The sequence below is a fragment of the Choloepus didactylus genome, chromosome 2 (assembly GCF_015220235.1).
Source record: "Choloepus didactylus isolate mChoDid1 chromosome 2, mChoDid1.pri, whole genome shotgun sequence".
Lineage (NCBI taxonomy): Eukaryota > Metazoa > Chordata > Mammalia > Pilosa > Megalonychidae > Choloepus > Choloepus didactylus.
In genome coordinates, this window is record NC_051308.1 from 121,341,489 (window position 1) to 121,357,989 (window position 16,501).

Sequence of the window (16,501 nt, forward strand, 5' to 3'; positions counted from 1 at the left end):
AAAGATGGTCTTGAAAAATAAGTAGAAGTTCATACACTTTAGAATTTAAAAAGTTGGATCACTAGGGACAATCCTTATTTTACTTAAGTAAACTAAATCCCAGAGAAATGAATAGGCTCCTCTAAAGTTATTCCCCAAATTGTGACCAAGCTATGGCTAGAAAATGAGTTTCTTTACTCCTTATTCTCTATGCTTTATTACACTACTCTCCAGGTGTAGAACAAACAAAAAACAAATATGTCCAAAGGCTTGAAAGTATGAATAGGAAACTAGCTTGAGCAGATGAGAGAGTTTTTAATTTGGTAATAGTACAAGATAGTGTTTGGAAAACACAATAGGGTCACTAGAAAGGGTTTGGAGTTCACAGAATTAAAATGTGCGTTCATCAGTGTTTGCTGTGATGATACTGGATAAAAACAACCCCCAAATCCTGCAGTGACTTAAAACAACCAGCTCATGGGTTTGTGGCTTACCTGAGGCAGCCCTGGTCCAGGCTACCATTGGGGATGTGACGGCGTCAGCTTCCCGGGCTTCTGCCAGTTGATTGCGCTCACCTCTTTCCAACGACACTGTCAGTGACATCTCTTTGAGAGCTTGAATCAGCCATAGCGGGAAATCAGAAAATGCTACAAATAAGCAAATACTATAAAACAGGGTAATTTTTTTCTCACCAAGAGCCTCTTGTTAAACATTTACCAGCATACCACCAGCTGCAGATAAAGTTCAGGAATATTCCAAGGCTCCCAGGCTGAAAGGAGCTGCCACTGTCTGGAGCGAGCTGTTCTCATAGGAGAAGGCAGAGCTCAAGAGAGTGAGCAGAAACACACACTGCCCCTCACAGGCGCTGGTCAGAACTGACACACGGCCATCTCCCATGTCCCAAGTCCCATGGCTGAGCTCAAAGTCAATGGGGCAGAGAAGTATACTCCAACTGCAAGGCAGCCATGCTCAGAGAGGAAGTGAATGACTATGAATAGATAATGGGCTCTACCTCAACATGTTAATAGGGAACCATCACAGTTTCTTCGGTTGGGTCATGTCAAGTAGTAATGTTCTGTTGATATGCACTAGTAGGAACAAACCAATATTAAAGTAACTGTGTAACGGTTGGTGCAGTGGATCAGCCACTGCTAGAAGCCCTTCAAGTCCCCCCTCCCCTGTCACCCCAACCCTTGGTGAAGCCCTGGGTGGGCTCAGTGGATCTCATCTGTCTGTATTATGGGAGGCGTTTAGTATAGAGCAGAACTGAGTATAGGCTCTACCTGGGTTCAAATCCGTCTCTAATAACTGCATAACATTGGGTAACATTATTGAACCTGTCTATCTCTATTGATTCTTTTTCTGTAAAGAGGAACTAATGGTACATATATCACAGGGTTGTTGTGAGGATTAAATTAGTTAATATATGTGAAATGCTTAGAGCACTGCCTGTCACATGATTAGTCTATATCATTTATTTACTATTGATAATAATACTATGAGTGATTAACAACTATTAGACTGGTAAAATGCATTTACACAAAACAGTAATATACATATTGTAAGAAAACAAAAAGATCAAATCATTAAAATGGTTGCCTATGTAAGGAATGGTGATCAAAGGGAATAAATTAAAACAGAGATTACTGGCCTCCATCCTCAGAGATTCTAACTCAGTTTTTGTCTGGATTGGGCCTAGTCTGGCATATGGCCTGGAGAAGTCTCTTTTTCCAAAAGCAGCCCAGGGGATTACAATGCCCAAGGGGGTCTGGGACACACTTGGTAGCAGACGGAGCAGGTTTACATCTGTTGTGGAGTCAAACACCTGTGGTTCACATTCCAGCCCTGCCACTTAGTATGGTTTCTTAGACAAATTGTTTAATTACTCTGAACTTCAGTTTCCTTATTTGTAAAAAGGGAATAATATTAGTCAAGACTCTTTAAATTGTAACTGAGAGAACTCAAACTCATGTGAACAAAAAAAATAAAGGGGGGTGCAGGGTGAAAGCAAACCACAGAAATAGTGGATGTGGTGCTAAGCCCAGGGATGACTGTACTCAGGCACTCCAGCTTTTCCAGAGTGTGTTTTTGCGTCTGCTTCTTTTGGCATTCTTCTTACCTCCACCCTGTCCATCCCTATTTGTCCCTGCTTGGTTGAATCCTCTCCTACAAAGGACAGGCTCTTTCCATGTGGCAGGGAGTATGACCACAGAGGCCCAAGATTCCAATTCTTCCAGACACATAGTCAAGAGGGAGTCATATCTTTCAGCTTCAGCAGAATTATCCTGGTGAAGGGCCCTTTGGTTTTCAATGGAACATGTACCATCCTGATATCTGGGAGCTGGGCTGTTATGTGGTATCAGAAGTGTGTGTGGTAGGAGTGTGTGTGCAGGGGAGCGTGAGGAGAGTGCCGAGCACCGAGCATACAAAGATTGTAGTCACCATAAACCTAAACCTCAGAGGATTTATGAGAACTAAGTAAGAGGCTATTTGTGAAAACATATGTGGCTCTCTCGAGATTTGTTTTCTACTCAGAACCCTGAGTCACCCCTGGAGCTTCGCGGGGACTTGTATGTGTGGCTTCAAGTAGTAGGTTGAGTGAGCAGGGAAGGACAGTTTGAAAAATTGCTGGGGTTCAGCCAGCCAGAAGGGATTTAACAAGGAATGACAATCCCTTTATAAGTTTTCTCCCTCTACCTCTCCCTACGCTAGGTAACCAGCTGTATTAGTTAGGGCTCTCTAAGAAAACAGAATCAACAAGAGATATCTATAAATATAAGACTTTATAAAAGTGTCTCATGCAACTGTGGGTATGCACAAGTCCAAATTCCATAAGGCAGGCAGCAAACTGGCAACTCCAATGAATATGTTCGATGAGCTCCTCAGGCAGCAAATTGGCAACTTCAACGAACCCCTCAGGTAATGCTTCTCTGGTCAGCTGAAGAAGTGAAGGTCCTCTATCTGTCTAGCTTAAAAGTCTTCAACTGATTGGATTAAATCCAGCTGGTTGCATTCTCTCATTGTGGAAGACACGCCCTTCATTGGTGTAATCAGTCACAGCTGCAGCCAGTTGACTGACGATTTACTAAGCCAGTCTTCTGGTTTATTCACCAGCTACAAATGTCCTTGCAGTAACAGTTAGGCCAGTGCTTGCTTGACCAGACACCTGGACACCATCACCTGGCCAGGCTGATGCATGAACCTAACCATCACACCAGTTGTATTGGGAAAAAATGAAAGAGTGATACCTTTACTAGATCTTTCAGAGACATCTGTGATGACTGTTTGCTTAAAAATCTGCCCACTGAGGATCTGAAAGGGACAAAGATTTTTCCTCCCACTCATAGTAATTTCTACATGATCGACATCAACTGCTTTCCTCTCTCTCAGAGAATTCACTTCTTCCAACCTGTTCCCAAAGGAACTTTGGAGGACTCCATTTGTAGTTATTTTTATTCTTTCCTGAACCTTCTCAGTGGTTTAAATGCCTCTGATATTATGTGCAATATTTTGGGTAAACAAATATCATGAAGAAATGAGTGCACGTTGCAGATTTCCTCCACACCAAACAAACCTGATATGAGGTGGGGGCCTGAGAACTTGGCTGTTCTCACTCCACAGCTCAGAAAGCTTCTGTCCCATGGTCACCCAGCCTGGTCACTCTCAGGTGCTGGAATTATCCCTCCCACCCAACCCAGAGCGTTTCAGCCGCAGCCGAAACGTTTCTAAACAATGCCTGATACTAAGGAGTCTGTTTGTGCTAGTTCTGTTGGCAATGCTAAAATCACAAACTCTGGGGGAGCAAAGGGGCTTTTCAATGTCTTGCTTTCAGAAACAGGAAATTTATACTCTCTCTAGGGCCTTGAATTGCTTTTCTTTTTTTCATAAAATAGTACGATAAGCTAATTTTTAAAAAAGAAATGCTGTTAAGTAGGTTGCATTGTGGTTTAAAATTATGAGTTCTGGGAAAGAAAAATAAGATTTGAGTTTGAATCTTAATATATTTTTTAAAATTAGATTTGAATGGGCACAACGTATGACTATTTTGTTTCTTTATGGAGGACATATGGAAAGGATTTTAGGGTTCTGGATGGGAGACATTTTGCAGAGCTATCAATGTCCAAATAATTTTTAAAAAATGATAAAGGTATTTAAGCAGGAAAAAAAGAAAGAAAAAGAAAAAGAAAAAGAAAAAAACATGTGGGACTCATGTCTGCAGATAGTGGATATTCAACTATTGGTTCTCCTCCCTTTCTTCTGTTGATGATTTGAATGCAAGAAAGGATATTGAAATATAGTGATCTAAAATACAATTCTTATTTCAACCTACTAGATATTTGGAATATAGATTAAATGGCTGCAGCTTTGTTGTTTATCTACTTTTGTTTTGTTGATCATATAACTGAGGAAAAGACTGTTACCAAATTTAGTGATCTGAGAATTTTATTCCCTGACATAATAATTACTACATCACTTTTTAGAACTGTAAATATATTGTGGAAGCAAAAAAATTCTTAAGATTTTGCACTCATTATTTTAAAGAAATCTTTAAGAGTCAGTGTTTTATTATATTACCTTGTTGATTTGATGGAAAGAATCTTGAAGACTGAGGTTCAGGATCAGGTCATCATAGGCAAGTCACTTAACTTCTTAGAATCTTATTTTTCTCATTTTCTTAAAACAGGTGATGCTAATAGCATCTATCCTTCCCATCTCTTAGGGTTGTTGTGAGAATCAATATTAGGTGGTGTATGTAAAATTACTTTGCAAAATGAAAAGATATAAAACTAAAATTAATAAAAAGCTTTGTTGTTATAAATAAGCTCTTTTAAAAGCAAGGAAGAAAAATTTCCTAATTTGGTTTATGTTCTTATATATTCTGGAATCACCTTGGGTTTCTTGAATAGAAATGACAAGGTGGCATTATTTCAACTTTCTCTGTAACAGAACCAGAATCTTGGGTGCCTGTGAAAATTCCAACCCAGTCATTGTTGCAGGATGTTGCAGGACAAGCAAGGAAAGAGAAAGTGAAGTTACCTTATTATTTGCTGAGTTCCAGGCCCAAGTCTCAACCTCTCCTGAAGGTAAATCAGATGTGGAGCAAATTTCCCAAAGCCAATCGGCAATTTGTGCAATCCTGAATCATAATTACTAATTTCCTGTCACCGTGTACCACTGTCTACTGTACCGACCATCTCACATGAAGGCCTTTCAAGCACACAGAGATAAGCTAGGGCACTGGTTTGCTGGAGCCAGCTCATTCAAGCTAATGAGAGGAATTTCATGAGCCAACTGTTAAACCATTGGTAGCTTGAAATCAGCCATGGTGGGAGAACTCACACCACAGAAATTGGCAAGCATTACAAACCAAGGTTCTACTTTTAGAAGACCTGATTTACTAGAAGACCACTAGGTTCTCACACCCTTCTCATGACTCTTAAGATCAAATGCAAGCAATTTAATAAGTCTACAAGGCTGACATGGCATAATCCCATTTGCTTCTCCACCCTCATCTTGCCCCATACTCACTATACTTCTGCCATTGTGGGCTTATTTTAGTTCTTTAAAAGCCCCAAGCTCCTTCCTTGTACCAAGCCTTAAAGGTTAAGATCTGGCCTCTGCTCTCTTTGGAAGCTTTCTGAGAGCCCGCCAATCAAGTTTTGATAATTATCCTTTGATACTTTGATGGCACACTGTGTTCACTGCCATCATAGAATTTACTGCAATGTGTATAAATGATGCATGTGTGTATGAATCACCTAGGGATCTTGTTAAACTATAGATTCTGATTGACTGGGTCTGGTATGGGGCCTGAGATCCTGCATTTCTACAAGTTCCCAGGTGATGCCAATGCTGTTGATCTGGGGACTAACAAAAGCATAGAGCAGTGGTTCTCAGCATCAGCTGAGAACTTGTTACAAATACAAATTATTGGGCCCCATCCTAGACCTACAGAATGAAAAGCTCTGGAGGTGGGTCCCAGCAATCTGTGTTTTAACAAGTCTTCCAGGTGATTCTGATGCAGCTAAAGTTTGATAACCACTGGCACAAAGGAAAGAGCACAGACTTTACAATCAGGCAAACATGAGTTTGATACTTTACTCTGCCACTTACCACTTGAGCAAATTATTTGTCCTTCAGTTCCCTGCCTTGAGTTTTTTTATCCTTAAAACAAAGCCTAAAATACCTTCTCACAGGGCTGTTGCAAGGATTATATGAGATCATAAGTGTTCATTCCCTCATCTAGCCAAGCAGTTATTTTTCTCTGGTGATAGACTTTTTCTTTACTTGGGACCCCAAAATAAAATCATTTTATTTTATTAATTTTCCCTTGATGCAAAGGTGCACAATTCTGTTGGAGGAAGAGTGAACACGTCCTCTGTTGCATCAGCTGCCATTAATAATGCAAATTCGTCCCCTTTTGGATTCCATCTTCTCCCGTCATCAGTAAAGTTTGGTGTGCTTGAAGAAGGACACACTTATGCAACTACTGTAAAACTCAAAAATGTTGGGGTGGACTTCTGCAGGTGAGGCTAAGGCACAAAGTGTCTGCTCAGATTACCTTCCCTTACTCCATGGTTTGTCTTTGCCTATATAAATCAGTGACTATTTATTGAACTAAAGTGTAATTATGCCTTGAATCTTCACAGCATTCTTTCAGTCATTTAACTAATATCCATTCATACACTCATTCATTCTTCAACAAATCAGTTTTTACCTAGCTTCAACTTCCTTGCCCTTTAGTTAGTCATTATCAATACTTTGGTAGAAGCAACCCAAAGCTTAATCTGCACTAGAAAATATTAAGAGGAAGTTGTTTGAATGTTACCATAGCAAAGGCACAAAATTTGAAAGTCTGTGTCTCAAATCCACCACTAACTATAGTAACACAAACTGACATTTGCTTGAACTTTATGATCAGAAAAGTGCTTTTAATTATACTTCTGCATAATTGAGGCAAAAAGGAATTTTTTTACATGAATCAGTGGGGTCATTTTAGCTCTGAAGATCTAACTTAGAAATTATTGAAAATACCATGCTCATTTTTCTAGTGCTCTCAGTTGAAAATATACATACTAGCATTCAATTATAAAAACAAAATAAAAAGCCAGGCTGTACATTTGATTTCCAGATTTCTAGATCAAGATCAATAGAATTTTAGAGTTTTTAGAGACCTTAGATATTGCTAAAGAGAAAGAAACTGAGTAACTTGTTTTAAGGTCTTTTCAGGGCCAGCATGAGGCTAGACCTCAGATCTCCTGAGTTCATTGCTGTTTCCCCCCATGGAGGAATCTTGCATTATTGATTAACACAAGTGAGGTCACCAGATTCCTGTGGGATTTCAGTCCTTTCCCTCGCAGGAGTCAATATTACCTTGTATCTGTAACCAGGACCATCCCCAATTACAAAATTTCCTCTATCCTATTTTGAATTAAACATAAGCATAAGGTGGGGTTTTGTGATTTTTATTTCACAACAATGGAATAAATGTTCATTTTAATTGCAGGATGGAACTGTTACTATCAGGGTTAAGTGCCAAGTCCTTTAAGAAGATTTGTGATTCATGGACTCAGGATTGGAAATCAGATAGAAGAAAACAGTAGGAGCATCCAACTAAAAAGTTTTCTGCCCCATTTTAGTTGAGGCAAATCCCCAACGTCAGGAATAATGTTGCTTCCTGAGAAACAACCCAATGAGGGACTCAGGCCACTAGATCAAACGTTATCATTTTCGGTTGTTGCCAACAGAGTGAGTGGGGAGAAATAGAGTCAACGTCAAACTAATCAAACCCATCCATTTAGATGGGTTTTCACTCCTCAACTTGTTAAATTCAGACTACAGGACAGACAGCAAAGTTGATGGCAGAGGGAGTGGAGCTGGGGTCAGAGTGGAGGTAGGCTTTCTTTGGCATTTTAAGTTATTCCAGTTCTTTATCTTGAAGCAGAACCCACAAACCACAGAACAGGAAAGAGATCAGTAAGTGCCGTGCATGAGCACATTGCTTTTCAAGTTCTTCAACATTTTCTGAACCTTTTCTGTTTCTTCTCTCCCCCAACATGCAAATCCCATACCAGGACAGAGCAAAGCTGGCTCTCATGCTTCACTGCTTTCCAAAAGAGGTTTTATTCTTCAGCTTAACAATCTGGCAGTCAATGTCTGTGTTCACGCTGGCGGCTATGCTGAAATGCACAAAGCAGCCACATGTTCTCAACACCCTGCCCAGGCCCAGGCTGCTCCTCCGCAGCAAAGGGCTGAGAATCCGGTTGGAGTTAATTTTATTGTGACGAAAACTGTTGGAAAGAAGGTTGTGAAATGGGCCAGATTCTGCTTCCAATTGAATATTAAGTCATTTTTCTACTGATATGGACCCCCTGCTCTTGCATAGTGAATATTAATACATTTCTCATTTTACAGTTTCCCAGTTCATTCATTGCTCATTTTTCATTTATGGCATAAATTTATTTCCTTTTTTTTTTTTTTCTTTTAGGTTTAGGGTAAAGCAGCCTCCACCCAGCACAGGATTGAAAGTGACTTACAAACCTGGGCCTGTAAGTCCTATGTGTTATCTGTTGTCTGTGTGTGTATGCACATGTGTATTTGTATTTGCTTCCAGTGAAGTGGGTTTTTAAATTACTCATTCAGTTTCAACCATGTATAAGTCTAATTTTTCTAGTATCATAAGCATAAGATTCCAGGTATTGGTATAATATGTGGCTTAATGTCACTCATTTCAATGAATAACCATGAGATATTCTACGTGTGAATGACCTGAAATTTACATGTATGAAAATATTTCTGAAGTTCACCTCACTTGTCATAATAGTAGTATTCCAGTACAGTTGTGTGAAAACTGCCTTTTTAAAAATTAAATATGATCTAACAACAGGCACTTGGAAAGCTGATTATTTAAAGGTATCCTGTAAAAACTGTTGCAAAGTGAGAAATCCTTTTGAAAAACAACTATTCCATTCTTTATATCTTGTATAACTCTGCTTTACTCTGTTGGGATTTGCCAGAGAATATTGTTTAATGCTATACTAAGAAATAATAATGTATTTATTAAATTCATCAGTTGCCTCATTTCTCCAACAATCTCTGAAAAAACATATAAAAATGTTTCTACCTGTTCTGACTTTATTTGATACATTCCCAAAAATGGGATGTTTAGTGAAAAAAAAATGTATATTGATTGTATATTCCCACTTACTTTAAATTACAGTTTCAGAAATAGAGTATGATACAAACAAAAGTTTGTCTCAAAATGTAATAAAATCACACTTGTAGATCTTAAACAGTTATTTCAAGGAATAGTCTATCTCAGTCAGTGCATCATCTGGCTGCATTAACGATGCTTTCATTCCACTCAACAAACTTTGAGTTCCTCTCATATGCCACTGATAGTGCCAGGGCTCAGAGAATGTTAAAAATGAGGAAGACATATAAGGAGCTTACAGAGCCAGGCATATAGTGGATATTCAAGAGATGTGTGATTGAGTGCAAGAATGAAGTGAGGAAGTCTGGTAGGTATGGGAACCATTCACCATAAATGGAAACATGCTTAGGCTCGTGAGCACACCGAGCAAGGTCAATCGGTCCCATAAAAATGCACACAGTGCACCCTGAGCCCAAAGATCTTAAAGCAGCCCTGGTTGTTATACGGTGATGAATAGAAGGGGCAGTTTGCTTCTTGCCACAACTATGCCACCACCAAGCAGCTCAGAGATATTGTAGTTAATCACTCCTTGGAGCCTCGTTTTCCTCATCTGTAAAAAAAGAGCTTGGACCAGATAATTTCTTATCCCCCTTCCAGCTCTATTATCTTTGGATCTATTAAACAGTAATAAGCAGGCTGAAACACCTAACAAAAATACATTTTGGGATTAAATTAACTAATTCATGAGTATCTCTCTGAAATAATTCATCACTGTTACTGAGTTAAGGTTTCAGAATCTTCACAACAAAAAGCAAAGACAAAAAACAAAGCAAAACTCTCTTCTCCTGTTCTGGAAAGTTGGCACATCTCATTTTAATTTAAAGTAGGGATTAAGCCAAAAGCCAAAATGACTGCTGGATCAGCATTTATAGGTACTGAAAATCCAGCACATGTTCTTTGGAGTTCATGCTACACTGTTAGGTTTTTTAGGTGTTTTTTTGTTTTTTGTTGGTTTTTTTTTTTTTTTTTTTTTTTTTTCCTTTTTGATGGTAGGTTTTGGCTCAGACAAAAATATGGTATATAGACTTCCCCAAGTGAAAATCTCACCACTGTTCAGCTTGGTTAGTTGCCAGCACTAAATGAATACGCTTAAAGCCCGAGTAAACCTGTATGATGGCAATATTCCAGCTCCCTTCATGCAGAATTTCATCATTCCCCAACCCTGTCTGATTGTTGGGCTTGGAGAACTAAAGATATCTGTTGGATACCCTCCAGTACACACAGTCACAAGCACATTGTCGAAAAAGTTGAAACATTTTTCAGTTCTATTATTTATGAAACAATATTAAAGAAAAAATCCATTTCTTTCTAATTGCTTTCCATGTGGTCATTTCTGATTTATTTTTTCCAGATAGTCTGCTTTTTAACCCACCTCCTGGAGAGGCAGCTTAGAAACATAAACAACTCTTTCTTTCCTAGCCAGTGTTCGTTTCAATGAACAAAGCAAGAAGCCCATGCCTTGCTGAGTTTCTTCTTCATTATATATCATGTTTCTTCTTTGTTTGTACAAATGTCTTCCCTGGAGCTTTCAGACCTAAGCAGTTTGGCATTTTAAACTAATTCTGTCTCCCTCTACTGAAACTGTCATTTTACATGTCCTGCATGAGCAGCTGTAAACCAAGGGGCAGATCAGGGAAGTTACTCAGTATCTTAGGTTAAATTTAAATTCATCTTAGATTAAATTTATCTTTATCTACAAGGATGCCAAGAGATAAAAATTCACTACTGACATCCAAGAAATAGCACAATTATGGGCTTTGCAAAAAGTTTGCATTCAGTGCCATTTCTAATAACGTGATATTTAACTTTCCTACACTTTTTTCTAAATAGTACCCAGTTTGCCTTTTTGATTTATCCCAGGTCCCACTCACTCAATGTAATTCTACCAAATTAAGCTATGAAGTAATTCTGGTAAATGCTATAGCTGCTCCCATTTAACAAGTGCAGTTTTACTATATGCTGGGACTTGATATGTATATCACATTTAATCCACATAACATACTTTTGATATAGATATTGTTATTAGTGCCAAATTTGTAGATGAGAGAACTGAGGTTTAGAGAGGTAATTAATTTGCCCAAGTAGGTATTAAAACCAAGATTTGAACTCTTTCAAGATAAGATCTGTCTGATCTTAAATCTATATTACACTACCCAACGGGTAATGTGTATTTGGAACAGAACCATGCTTTAAGCTAAATGTACTGAAATATAATAGGACTTTCTGACATGACGGGAAGCAGGGCAACATTTGGGGACAAGTCTCTTCATTGTCATTTTTTTTTTGTACTTTTTATTCTCATATAATTTTAGACTTAAAGTTGCAAAAATAGTACAGAGCAATATACTGTTCTCCTGCATTCTCTATATGCCAACATTGTCTCACATTTTAAAGCAGTTTTATTGAAATATATTCATACACCCTACAATCCATCCAAAGTCCACAATCAGTGGTTCCCAGTATCATAACATAATTGTGCATGCATCACCATAATTTTCGAACATTTTCATTACTCAAAAAAAAAAAATCCCCTATCATTTATCCTCCCCTATTATTGACCCATAATATTAGTGTGGTACGTGTGTTACTGTTGATGAAAGAATATTAAAATATTACTGTTAACTATAATCCATAGTTTGCATATTTTCCCATTTACCATTCTATTATTAACTCTTTGTAATAGTGACATACATTTGTTCTAGTCCATGAAAAAACATTATCATATTTGTACTATTAATCAGTCATCATCCACCACAGGGTTCATTGTGTTATACAGTCCCCTGTTTTATCCTCTAGCTTTCCTTCTAGTGACATACATGACTCTAAACTCCTTTCAACCACAGTTACACACATAACACAGTACTCTTAATTACACTCATCACAATGTGCTACCATTACTTCTATCCATTTCCAAACGTTTAAATTCAACCTAATTAAAAATTCTGCACACATTAAGCATCCACTCCCCATTCTCTACCCTCATTCTATCTCCTGGTAAACTATAGTCTAGATTTTAACTCTAAGAGTTTACTTATTATAATTAGTTCTTTTGTTTCTGACTTATTTCATACAACCTAATGTTCCTAAGGTTCATCCATGTTGTTGCATGCTTCAGGACTTCATTCCTTCTTACTGCCGAATAATATTCCATCGTATGTATATACCACATGTGACTTATCCATTCATCAGTTGATGGACACTTGGGTTGTTTCTGTCTTTTGGCAATTGTGAGTAATACCATTATGAATATCAGTGTGCAAACGTCTGTTCATTTTCCTGCTTTCAGTTCTTCTGAGTATATACCTAGTAGCAGGGTTGCCAGATCATATGGTAGTTCTCTACTTAGCTTCCAGAGGAAGCACCAAACTATCTTCCACAGCAGCTGAACCATTTTACAGTGAGTAACTGTCCCTATTTCTCCACATTCTTTCCAACACTTGTGGTTTTGTTTGTTTAATAGTAACCATTCAGGTAGGTATGAAATGATATTTGTATTTCCCTGATAGCTAATAATATTGAGCGCCTTTCCATAGGCTTTAGCGCCATTTGTATTTCCTCTTTGGAAAAATGTCTATTCATATATTTTACCCATTTTTAAAATTGGGTTGTTTGTCTTTTTATTGTTGAGTTGTAGGATTTCTTTATTTATTTTGGATATTAAACTCTTATCAGATAAGTGATTTCCAGATATTTTCTCCCATCGAGTAGACTGCCTTTTCACCTTTTTGTCAAAGTCCTTTGATGCACAAAAGTATTCAATTTTGAGGAGGTCCCATTTATTTTTTCTTTTGTTGCTTGTGCTTTGCTGCCACTTTGCTGAACAGTTTATTGCCTCTAGTGGCTTTGTTGTAGATTTTTTGGGACTTTCTAAATATAGGATCATGTCATCTGCAAATTGTGAAAGTTTTGTCTTCTTTTCCTGTTTGGATGCCGTTTATTTCATTTTCTTAACTAATTGCTCTCGCTAGAACTTATAGCACAATATTGAATAACAGTGATAACAGTGGGCATCCCTGTCCTGTTCCAGATAATAGAGAGAGAGCTTTCAGTCTTTCACCATTAAGTATGATGTTAGCTGTGGGTTTTTCTGCCTCAATCAATATGATCATGTGGTTTTACACCTTCAATTTGTTAATGTGGTGTATTACAGTATTTGATTTTCTTTTGTTAAACCACCATTGCATGCCTGGAGAAAAACCCACTTGATCATGGAGTATAATTCTTTTAATATACTGTTGGATTCAATTTGCAAGTATTTTGTTGAAGATTTTTGCATCTATATTCATTAGAGAGATTGGTCTATAGTTTCTTTTTTTTGTAGTATCTTTATCTGACTTTGGTATTAGGATGATGTTAGCTTAAGAATGAGGTAGGTAGTTGTTCTAGTTTGCTAATGCTGCCAGAATGCAAAAACAACAGAGATTGATTGGCTTTTATAAAAGGGGGTTTATTTGGTTACACAGTCACAGTCTTAAGGCCATAAAGTGTCCAAGGTAATGCAGCAACAATTGTGTACCTTCACTGGAGAATGGCCAATGGTGTCCAGAAAACCTTTGTTAGCTGGGAAGGCACGTGGCTGGCATCTGCTCCAAAGTTCTGATTTCAAAATGGCTTTCGCCCAAGATGTTCCTCTCTAGGCTGCAGTTCCTCAAAAATGTCTCTCCTAGTTGCTCTTGGAGTGTTTGTCTTCTATTAGCTTCTATGGAGCCAGAGTCTGCTTTCAATGACCATCTTCAAAGTGTCTCTCATCTGCAGCTACTGTGCTTTCTTCAAAGTGTCCCTCTTGGCTGTAGCTCCTCTTCAAAATGTCACTCACAGCTGCACTGAGTTCCTTCTGTTTGTCAGCTCATTTATATGGCTCCACTGATCAAGGCCCACCCTGAATGGGTGGGGCCACACCTCCATGGAAATATCTCATCAGAGTTATCACCTACAGTTGGGTGGGGCGCAGCTCCATGCAAATCTAATCAGCACCAAAATGTCTGCCCCACAAGACTGCATCAAAGAGTATGGTTTTTTCTAGGGGACATAATACATTCATACCAGCACAGTAGTATTCCCTGCTGTTCAGTTTTTTGGACGAGTTTGATCAGAATTGGTATTAATTCTTCCTGGAATGATTGGGAGAATTCACGTGTGAAGTCTTCTGGTCCTGGGAGGTTTTTGATGACTAATTCAATCTCTTTACTTGTGATTCGCTTGGTGAGGTCTGCTATTTCTTCAATAGACAGTGTAGGTTGTTCATTTTTTTTAGGAAGTTGTCCCTGTCATCTAAGCTGTCTAATCTGTTCACATACAGATGTTAATAATATCCTCTTATGACCTTTTTTATTTCTGTGGGATCAGTAGTAATGTCTGCCCTCTCATTTCTAGTTTTTATTTATTTGCATCTTCTCTCTTTTTTTCTTTGTCAGTCTGGCTAAGGGTTTGTCGATTTTATTCATCTTCCCAAAGAACCAACTTTTAGTTTTGTTGATTCGCTCTTGTTTTATTGTTCTTAATTTAATTTATTTTTGCTCTAATCTTGGTTATTTCTTTTCTTCTGTCTTCTTTGGGATTAGATTGCTGCTCTTTCTCTCGTTTCTCCAGTTGTTCAGTTAGGTCTTTGATTTTAGCTCTTTCTTCCTTTTTAATGTAGGCAATCATGGCTATAAATTTCCCTTTCAGGACTCCCTTCACTGCATCCCATTAGTTTTGATATGGTGTGTTCTTGTTTTCATTTGTCTGAGATATTTACTAATTTCTCTTGCAATTTTTTCTTTGATCCATTGATTGTTTAAGAGTGGGTTGTTAAACTGCATATATTTATGAACTTTCCCATCCTCTACCTGATATTGATATCCAGCTTCACTCCATTATAGTCAGAGAAAGTGCTTTGTAATTTCAATTTGATAAAATTTATTGAGACTTGTTTTGTGGCCCAAACTGTGGTCTACCGAAGAGAATGATCCATGGGCACTTGAGAAGAACGTATATTCTGCTGTTTGGGGTGTAATTTCTGTAGAGTATTCTACAGAAAGATTCTCCATGGCTCTTGGCTTTGTTCTACGGGTTTTTGTTCTGCCCTTTGAGTCACCCTTTCTTTTCCATGAAATATAACTCATGTTTCCAGCTGCATAGTTTTTACAGCCTGCTTTTTGCCAGTAGAATTTTGGGCATCCAAGTCCTCTTTTCATTTTGTATTTTTTCCATCCCCTTTGATACAAGTCGGTGGTGTTTTTTTATGCCAATATAATATTTTTAAAATTTAGCAGGTATCCTGTAAATCTTATTTGGGTTCATGTCATTGGACAAAAGTCATACCAACAAATCTACCTTGGGCTTCTGCTGACATGGTTGAGGGACAACATCCTTAAACTTCTTAGAAACCCTGTTATTTGAATGGGTCTCTGAGGTACCACTTTCAATCTCTCTGAGGTTTTGACATTGGATTTTATAGCCACAAACTGGCATTCATCTTTAGACCAGGGTGTCCTGGAAGTGCCCTGGATTTAGACTTTGTCTGGAAGATATTTGTTAATTTTAGCATCACTTGCCATCTGGCATAGTTGGGAATTTTCAAAACAAGCAAGCCCTAGCTCTGTTTTGTTTAAATGTTCTATTACTTTAGCTTTATCTCTCTCCATATATTTTACTATAAGCTGTAAAAAAAAAACGAACAAACAAACAACCACACCAGAATCCACCTTTAACACTATGCCTAGAAATCTTCTTAGCTAGATCATCCAGTTCATTAGACACTTTACCTTCCACATTACTGGAGGCAACATTGTTGCTATGTTTCTGCTATGCCATAGCAAGGATCCCTTTTCTTCAGTTTCTAGTAGGATCTCTCTCAATGAGTATCTCAAGAGCCCTCCTCAAAGGCCATCATGCCTCTGTAAAGTTTCTTCAAGGCTCTTAAAGTTTTCACTAATACTCTTTTCAAAGTCCTTTCAGCTTCAACCCACTTCCTAGTTCTATTTTTGTTGTTGTTGTTGTTTTGTTGTTGTTGTTGTTACATTAGCATCCTTTTCTGTGTACCAAAATCTATATTATTTCTATATTGCTGAGTAACAAATACCAACAAAACTTAGTGGCTTACAACAACAAATAACTGTTGTCATACTTTCTGTGAGCCAGGAATTTGGAATTGGCTTAGCTGTATGAGTCTGGCTGAAGTTCTTTCATGAGGTTGCAGTCAAGACATCAGCTTGGGGAGCTGGCGGGTCTGCCTCCAAGCTGGCTCATTCATCAAGCTTTGATAGAAGCCTCACTAAGATCCTTGTTGACTGTGGGAAGAGGCCTCAGTTAACCTGGTTAACCTCT

At 38.1% G+C, this 16,501-nt stretch overlaps 1 protein-coding gene across 4 annotated transcripts in view; it reads left to right on the forward strand.

Moving 5' to 3' along the window:
• The window catches only part of SPAG17 (sperm associated antigen 17), a 281,073-nt gene that overhangs the window by 243,922 nt on the left and 20,650 nt on the right, over positions 1 to 16,501 (forward strand). For all 4 annotated transcript variants that reach the window (XM_037826256.1, XM_037826259.1, XM_037826258.1 and 1 more), the window contains 3 exons: positions 4,927 to 5,063; positions 6,322 to 6,506; positions 8,468 to 8,528. In XM_037826256.1, the coding sequence (XP_037682184.1) occupies positions 4,927 to 5,063; positions 6,322 to 6,506; positions 8,468 to 8,528 (383 nt within the window). The remainder of the gene's footprint in view (positions 1 to 4,926; positions 5,064 to 6,321; positions 6,507 to 8,467; positions 8,529 to 16,501) is intronic.